The sequence below is a fragment of the Orycteropus afer genome, unplaced genomic scaffold (genome assembly GCF_000298275.1).
Source record: "Orycteropus afer afer isolate SDZICR_OR568_19922 unplaced genomic scaffold, OryAfe1.0 scaffold00718, whole genome shotgun sequence".
NCBI lineage: Eukaryota > Metazoa > Chordata > Mammalia > Tubulidentata > Orycteropodidae > Orycteropus > Orycteropus afer.
Window position 1 is genome coordinate 439,153 of NW_006922305.1, and position 9,066 is coordinate 448,218.

A 9,066-nucleotide genomic window follows, 5' to 3' on the forward strand; every position below is an offset into this window, starting at 1 on the left:
TGCTCATTACCTATACTGTCCAAATTGATAGTTAATAGTCACATATGGGTAATGAACACTTCAAATATTGCTAGTGGTATAATAAAAGTTGTGGTGCAGTGAATTGCTTGGTATGGCTTTTCTAGCCATAGTCTTTGTAACTTCTACTGGATTACTGGGTGGGGCCATGCAAATATAAGGTGTGGTGTTGGGATTGGTTAGTTTTGTCACTCTGCCAGGCTTAAAAGGAGCCTTCCTACAGACAAAGAGGGGATCTCACTGCCATCAAGTGAGAAGAGCTGGAAGTGAAATAGAGTGCATCGTTGGACCCAAGATCCCTACAATGGACCTCCTTGGCAGAGAAAGACTCTCAGGAGAAAGACACACCCCAGCAGAGAGAGACAGGCTGGAAGAGACACACCCTGCAGAGAGATGGTCAAAGTGGAACCAAGAGGCATGAGACAGAGCGGCGGGCTTTCCAGCCCACGGAGTGAGAAAGCTGAGTGCCCTTGAGCAGGAAGCTTACTGGCAGAGCGGGGTGCACACAGGGGTACCTATTGGCAGAGCTAAAAGAGCTCTGTAACACTTGCCCAAGCAGGGCAGAAGCTAGGCTGAAAGGCCAAGAGCCAGAAAGGTATGCCTAAGGGCATAGCAGAGAGGAGACTGTCCTGATCGAAGAATCCTGAGCATGTTCCTGAACCTGAATTGTAGCCTGTTGCTTCCCTAATAAACCCTATAATTGTGAGTATTGTCTGTGAGTTGTGTGTGGCCACTGCAACAAATTATCAAACCCAGCAAAGAAGTGAGTGCTGTGAAAGGGATGGCTAGTGCCAGAGTTAGTAAAAAGGTTGGAAGGTGGCAGTATGCCTGGCCTCTTAGTAATCAGTCTTGGGTTGCTGATGGTAACTCTGTTTCCCCCTCATGAGCTTGGAGGAGGTCAGAAGATGCCACCGACAGTCCTTTTTGCAAAACTGAATTATTAATTTTATTCCTTACCTTTAAAATTTAAATAGTCACATGAACTACCATGAAATTAATTAATCAACCTGGGGAGATAAGATATGGGCATGTAAAATAGCAACAACAACAACAAAAAAAAAACTGATTTGTTTCCTAGGATGGTTAAGTATCATTAAAAGGAATACTTAGTTCAGGAGTCTGTGGACAGGACAAACAGTGAAAATGCTCAGTTGCTAATCAAAAGGCTGGAGGTTTGAGAAGCTCCAGAAGCCTCAGAAGTGAAGTCTGACAGTCTACTTCCAAAAATCAGCCACTGAAAATCCTTTGGAGCACAGCTCTAATATGACACACACAAGATCACCACTAGTAAGATTCACTTAATGACAATTGGTTTTTCAAGAAGAAATTACCGTAAGAAATGTTTAAGACTTTCTAACTCCTAAAGAGCTAACTAAATTCTGTATAACAATTATTCTATGTCTATTTCATCTAATGACTAGATTGCTCATCCATTGACTACAGTAGTTGGAGAGTTACATTCTCTGGGACATAAAATAACACACAATTGATGACTGAAGGTACTGCTACATTCGCTGGATTAATAAGCTTTCTCCCCTGTGTAATTTCTTTGTTATTTCCTGAGGATTCACACCTGGCAACAGGCTGTCCCAGAAGGACTATGTTTTGATTTGTTAGGAGCTTGCTTGTGTTTAAGGAAGAATGGGATGCAAAAGAAAGCATCTGCCCACTCATTGTATTAACAGCGTTTTTGTCGTTCATGAGATCACTGGTATGTGATGAGTTGTGACTTGCTGCAGAAGGGTCTTCCACTTTGCCTGAATCTACATGTTTCTCTCGTGTGTGTGTTAACTTATGGTTAAAACGATCAAGCATGGAGGCAAATTTTTTCCCACACACATTGCAGACATAGAGTCTCTTTCTTGCATGAACTCTTTCATGTAAATTTAATTGTTTCTTTTGGTTGAAGGTTTTCCCACAGTCAATGCATTGGAAGTATTTCTCCATTTTATGAGTTTTTTGACGCATATTGAACTGTGATTTCTCAAGAAGGACATTGCCACAGTCCATGCCTGCATAGGAGGACTGTTGATGAATTCTCTGATGAGCACTGAGACTTAACTCACGGCTGAAGCATTTTCCACATTCACTGCATGGACAGGGTTTCTCTCCTGTATGAGTTTTCCGATGCATACCGAGCCCTGATTTTGTGATAAACAATTTGCCACAGTCTGTGCATTCGTAAGTTTTTTCTCCTGTGTGAGCTTTATGATGGTTGGTGAGCATGAACTTTCGGGAGAAAGCTTTCCCACACAGACTGCATCGATGGGGTTTCTCTCCTGGGTGAATTTTCTGATGCTTATCGAGCTCAGATTTCATGGTAAACACTTTGCCACATTCCATGCTTTTATAAGGTTTTTCTACTGCATGAGCTCTCTGATGTTCAGTGAGCAAGTACTTTTTAGAGAAGGCTTTCCCACACAGACTGCATCTATGGGGCTTCTCTCCTGTGTGAATCATCTGATGATTCATGAGCACAGACTTCCAGGAGAAGCCTTTCCCACATTCACTACATACATGTGGTCTCTCTATCTTGTCAGTGTTGTGGTGCTTCACGAGTTGGGACTTCGTGTTCTTGGAGTTTTGACAATCAGAGAATTTGAATTCAGCATGAAATGGCTCATGGTTAGCATGGAGAAAGAGTTCTTCATCTCTATTAATCTTAGCAGACTTCTTTATTTCATATCTTCTGCTCTGATTGATCAATGTTAAAATTGATTTCACGGTTTTTCCATGGAAGTCAAACATACTATGATTTTGCCTGAAAGCAAAATTACTTCTGTGCTGATGAACAGTATCTTCTAATACATTACTTTCTTGGTGCTGTTCCAGTCTATTCACCCCGCTTTCTTTGTGCGTGTTCCCCAGAAGATGATCACTAACTCTGTGGATTTCTGAAAAAGAAGAGAATAAATCCTTCCATCATTTTGACTTGGAATAACGCCATTAAAAAAAAAAATGCTTTGATGTGAAGTGACTCTTTAGTGACAATCCTATGAGTATAAATCAACTCCATGTTGAATGTTCCTTGCATGTAGTAAAACACAGTAATACAAATAACCCGTAAGATGAAAGTTGTGTAGAAAAAAGGTTAGAAAATACATAATGAAGAAATATATATTTTAAGATTGCAGAAAGGGCATGGGGATGACAACCTCTGACCTCCTCTAATTTCAAGAGGGAGACACAGAATCACCATCAGCAACAGCCCAAGGCTGATTATGATTCCTATGAGGTGAAAGCTAGACATGCCACCACTCTCCAACCTTTTTACCAATTCTGACACCAACCTTATCTTCCACAGCACTCTCCATTTCTCTGCTGGGTTCAATAATCTATTGCAGTGGCAACTCAGAACTCACAGATAATTCTCACAATTAGGGGATTTATTAGGGGAATAACAGGTTACAGTTCAGGGTCCAGAAGGCTCAGGATACAGTTCTTCAGTCAAGACAGCCTCTCCTCTGCTGTGCCCACAGGCATAGCTCTCCTTGCCTCTTGGCCTCTACCCTGTTCAGAGAAGTGTTACAAAGCTCTTTCAGCTCTGCTGATAGGTGCACCCCACTCTGCCAACAAGCCTTCTGCCCAAAGGCACTCAGATTTCTCACTCCGTGGGCTGGCAGGCCCATTGCTCCATCCTGGTTCTGTTGCCTCTGCTCCCACTGTCTCTGTCATGGCTCTGCTGTCTTCTCAGTGCAAGGATCTCAGGTCTAAGGATGCATTCCATTCCAGGCTCTTTTTTGTCTTGATGGCAGTGAGATCCTTCTTTCTGCCTCTGAGACACCTCATTTTATACCTGGCAGAATGACAAAACTGACCAATCTCCATATTAGGGTTCCACACACATTATTTCCATGGTCCCACCCCCACAAGGATGCCATGAATGTTACTTACATTGCTAACAAGCTAGCCAATCTTCTTGGTGGGCCCCAAGTACCTTACATTTGCATAGTTCCACATAGTCCTCTAGTGGGAGTCACAAAGACCATGGCTAGAAGAACCATACTAAGGAATTCGCTGGCACCACAGGTATACCTCAACAAAGCCCTGCAAATCATTCAGAGAGTGTAAAATATAAGGAAATCACTCTGAGCAGCAGACTACAGAAGTTGGCAAGCCACTTGATCTAAACTAGGGAAGAAAAGACTCATTCCACAAGTCCTTGTTGAATGACAACTATGTATCAGATATGCGCTACTAATGGATATACACAAACACATGTAGTGCAGTGAATTACTTGGCTCTTCTCACCATGGTCGTTATGACTCCCACTAGATGACTGGGTGGGACTATGCAAATATGAGGTGACCATGCAAATGTGAAGTGCTTGTAGCCTACCAAGGGGATTGGATAACTTGAATTATTAAATGTAATTAAGGGGCATGGCATCCTTGTGAGGATGGGACCATGCAAAAGTGTATAGAACTAAAAAAAAGAAAGAAAGAAAAGTGTATGTAACTCTAACATGGAGACTGGCCAGTGTTTCCACCCACTAAGCTTTAAATGAGCCATGGCAGAGGCAGAAAGGGGAGGTCTCACCATCATCAAGAAAGAAGAGTCAGGAATGAAGCACATCCTTGACCCAAGATCCCTGTGCTGACACTTCTCCACCCAGGAGACAGAGAGAGAGAGCTGTAACACTTTGCTGAGATGGTGAGAAGCAGCAGCAGAGAAACAGCAGCAGCAAAGGCAGCAGAACCAAGAGGCCAGCAGGAGGAGACTGGCAGGCTCCCTGCCCTACAGAGCGAGAGAGCTGAGAACCTTCAGGCAGGAGGCTTGCTAGCAGAGTGGGTACCTCTCTGGGCCCCTATCATCAGAGCTAATAGAGCTCTGTAACACCTGCCCAAACAGGGCAGAGGCCAAGGTGCTACACATCCAAGAGGCTGAGGCCAGAGAGACACGTACCTGTGGCCTGGCTGAGAAGAGGCTGTCCTGAATGAAGAACTGTATCCTGAGTTGTTTCTGATTCTGAATTGAAACCTGTTACTTCCCCAATAAACCCGGGAATCATGAGTATTGTCTGTAAGTTCTATGTGGCCATTGCAATGAATTATTGAACCCAGCAGAGAAGTAGAGAGTGCCATGGGAGGAAAGGCTGGTGTCAGAACTGGTAAGAACGTTTGAGGTGGCAGCATGTCTGACCTCACCTCATAGGAATCAGCCTTGGGCTGATACTGGTGGTAATTCTCCCACCTTGTGAAGTTAAAAGAGGTCAGATGCCACTGTCCCCATTTTTACACAGGCCTGAAAGACCACATGACCACAGGAAGGTGGGCTGATTCAATCAATGCCCACATATGAGGCCCCAACAAAGGCTCTGGACACAGAAGCCCCATTAGGTTCTTAATTGTGGAAAGACTTTGATGCAGGTGGAAGGGTAGCGTGGCCTTTTTGGGAAATGGAAGCTCCATACTGGAAACCCTCCCAGACACCTCTATATGAGTCTCTTTGTTTGTATCCTTTTGCTACAATAAAAGTGTAATTGTAAGTATAGCACTCTCCTAAGTTTTCTAGTGAATGATCAAACCCAAGGTAACAGTAGGAACCAGCAGGTCAGGAGTGAGGGGAGTTGTTAACCCCTGAGCTTAAGGCTGGTATGTTGTGGGGTAGAGTGTATCATATAATTTGCAGTCAGTGGATCAGAAATGAAATGATCTCGGGGGACCCTGGAGTTTTCAGCGGACATTCTGAAGGGGTTGTGGGGGAACTGAACATACAGCCAAGAGATCAGAAGTAAGGGGACCCCCTCATGACTCCCAAGCTTACAGGTAACACCTGAATCTTGGGCCAACTTGGCAGTCTAGAGAACTGTGTACTGTAACTTGTGAGCTCTGACCTAGCTCCAGGTGGTTAAATGCAGAAGTGCTGCATGGGCAGCTGCTGTCAGAATTTAACAGACAAGTTTTAAGTGGGGATTTTATTTACAGAAAGACATAATGTACACCCATTCTTCACTTACTGACATGGTTAGGTTCCAAAGACCAGGTTATTAAGAGAAAATAAACATTATGCAAAAATGGAGGATGACCACACCAACTTACAAAATGGAGGATGACTACATCATTGCGTAACTGCCAAATTCCACCATCACATAACTGCCAAACCACTGAAAAATGAGCCCCAGCCAAGGTGAAACAACCTTAACGATCACAGCCAAAGTTACTCTCACCTCAGCATTTGTTACTGCTAGATGTAACTCATTAATGCACAAAACAGTCATATAAATTTTTACTATTGTTATAAATGCTGAACATCAGATGATGAAATAGTAAGTGAGGAGTAAGTGTGGGAAGCTCAAGACTGAAAAGTAGTTTGAAGGGGGTATATGGGGAGAGGTGGAGGAAAGTGGGATACATTTTGGTGGAAAAGAAAGCTCACTGATGGATTCACTGCTGCCTGGATGAGGATGTTGTTGTTGTTGTTGTTGTTGTTGTTATTTGCCATTGAGTCGGCCCATGGATGAGGATGGGAGGAGCTAAAGCAACTGAGGAATCAAGGATCACTCCTAGTGTCTGGCATGAGGATAGTAATGTCTTTTAACGAGATGGGAAGTATCCTTGAAATACAGGATGTAGAGGAAATCAAGTGAATATTCTGAAGCATATCAACTTTAAGATGGTTATTATACAGCCCCCTACAGAACTGAAGAACCATGAAGGATGTATAAATCTTGAGAAGTCTTGACTCTTGCTTCCAGGCAAAAATATGGAAAACTTTAGTGTATAAATATTACTTAAGGACAGAAAACAGAATCAAATCACATTCAGAGAACATGTAGATTAAAAGAACATATAGGCACAGCATACCAATTCAAGTTTTGGAGTTGGGAAAGTCCACCAATGATCACAAACATCAATCATTTAGACCAGGGAAATACACAGCCATAGGTGCTTAGCACAAATACCCCGGAGAGCCAAGTCAGACTGTCCAATCCTCAGCGTTCTGTTTGGAGCTAACTGTCATAGACTCCCGGGTGGTGATCCTGTTCCTTCCATCTACCTTTCTCCATTCTGGAGACCACCACGTAACATAACTTCTCAAAACACTAATTTCATTATTTTATATGGAAACTTCCTGTAGGCAACACTCCAACCATTGGTCGAGCTAGGCCATTCTCCTCTATTCCCATGGAAAGAAGGTATCAGTGATCCTTAAGAAATATTACAGCAGGACAAAGGAGCCCAAAGTCTCTAGAAGCAGACCAGTTGCTGCACTGGCTGTGGGGTCTGCCACCTTTCTCTCCATGCTGTACCTGCACGAGTTAAAAAATCATGAGCAACAGCAGAGATCTTAAAGGAGTGGGCATTGCACATAGGTAAAACTCAAGGTAACGACAAGATGACTAGAATGAAGAGGCACAGTATTAACACCTGAATGTATAGGGCTGTCTTAGAAAGACTATGATTCTAGCTGTTTGTGGATATTGGGCTATTGGTGTTGTCACGTGAGTAAAATACACAGAATTAAAGTCTATTTGGGTGACATGAATGGTTATCATCCTAAGCTGCTGTCCAAAAGCTGGAGGTTAAAGTCCACACAAAAGCACTTCACCAGAAAGGCCTGTCATTCTACTTCTGAAAAATCAGCCACCGAAGAATTCTGTGGAGCCCAGTTCTCCTCTGACACACACAGGTTGCCGTGGGTTGGAGCCAACTCAGTGGTAACTGGTTAAAGTCTACATTAAATGATGTCACGGGAGATGTCAAGTGGCAGTCTCCTCTAGGGAACAGAAGGCGCTCCACTCACTAGAACAAAGGAAACTTTAAATACTTGGACTGTGGCAGAATGAGTTCCTGTGTGTGGCCTTTTACCTCGGTTCTTTGGAAAAACAGCTTGAGTGGATTTGTTTCCTCTAAACCTTGAGGAGTTACCTTTGCCCTAGTTTTTCACCAGAAGGTTTCTTACTTCTGTCCAGGTTGACTGACATTTCCTGGGAAGGCTGTCAACGACTTCACGTCTGATATTTTTGTCTGGCCCTCGACTGTAGCCTGCCCTGTGATTGGATGACTCTTGCAGGAATTGGTCAATAGGCTACGTAAAAGAAGTGACTATATATTATGTAAATGAAGTGACTATAATCTACCATGCAAATGAAGTGTTTAACAAGGAAGACAGTGACAGGCCCAGAAGAGGCCCTGTGGTAGTCTGTGATGGCAGAAACCTGGTGCTAGGAATGGAGTTAAGAGAGCTGAACAAAACCGATACCCTGGATATGAGCTGGGTCAGTCAGTAACAGAGGGGCCAGTGGCAGAGAGGCTGGCACAGCTGGGAGAGGCCTGCATGACCAAAAGGAGGTGTGTCCTGAGGGGGCCGAGAGGAGGCTTGGACTGAAGGGGCTGAGAGAAGTCCTGCACAGATGAGAGGCATTATGCACAGCAGAGAGAAGGGCTGGCTCGCTCGCACGGGAGGAGCCAAGAGAGCTGCCCTGCACTGAAGGGGGAAGCACTCTCCACTTCAAAAGCGCCTTCCAGACCTGGCCTATTCACTTCCTGACCCTCATCCCAAGTATCTTGTTAGTAACAGTATCGTGAGACCCTGCCTGACTTCAGAAGAGGGAATGAGAATCAAGATCAGCCCAAAGCTGATTCCTATGAGGTTTGCTGACCCCAAGTTGTACACTGTGTGGTGCACTGAATTACTTAATGTGGCCCCTTCTAACCATAGTCTTCCATTCTGTGATGTATGATAAACACTAGCCTCTATGCCTGTGATTAGGGTCCCATTTTGGAGTGAGTTGTCCATTATGTTAATGAGGCAGGATTAGGGTGTGATGCACCTTGAGGATGTGTCTCAAATCATCACTCTTCACCACCTTACTGAAGTCACACCCGTGCTTGAGTTGTGCTTTTTATGTTACAAAAGATAAAAGGAGAGAGATACTAACAGAGAAGGGAAACCAAGACGAGACAGGAGCGGAGCACGTCCTTTGGACCTGGGGTCCCTGTGATGGGAACCTCCTAGATCCAGGAGACAGTGAGCTGTAACACCTTGCTGAGACAGTGAGAAGCAGCAGCAGAGTGATGGCAGAACCAGAGACCAGCAGGAGAC

General features: G+C 44.1%; 1 protein-coding gene across 1 annotated transcript in view; it reads right to left on the minus strand.

The window, feature by feature from the left end:
- Positions 1-1,455: 1,455 nt before the first annotated feature.
- Positions 1,456-9,066, minus strand: part of LOC103211290 (zinc finger protein 350-like) — a gene marked incomplete at its 5' end in the record, with an annotated part of 9,335 nt that continues 1,724 nt past the window's right edge. Inside the window, 2 exons of the mRNA XM_042783181.1 lie at positions 1,456-1,959; positions 2,014-2,912. Coding sequence (XP_042639115.1) covers positions 1,456-1,959; positions 2,014-2,912 — 1,403 coding nt within the window. The remainder of the gene's footprint in view (positions 1,960-2,013; positions 2,913-9,066) is intronic.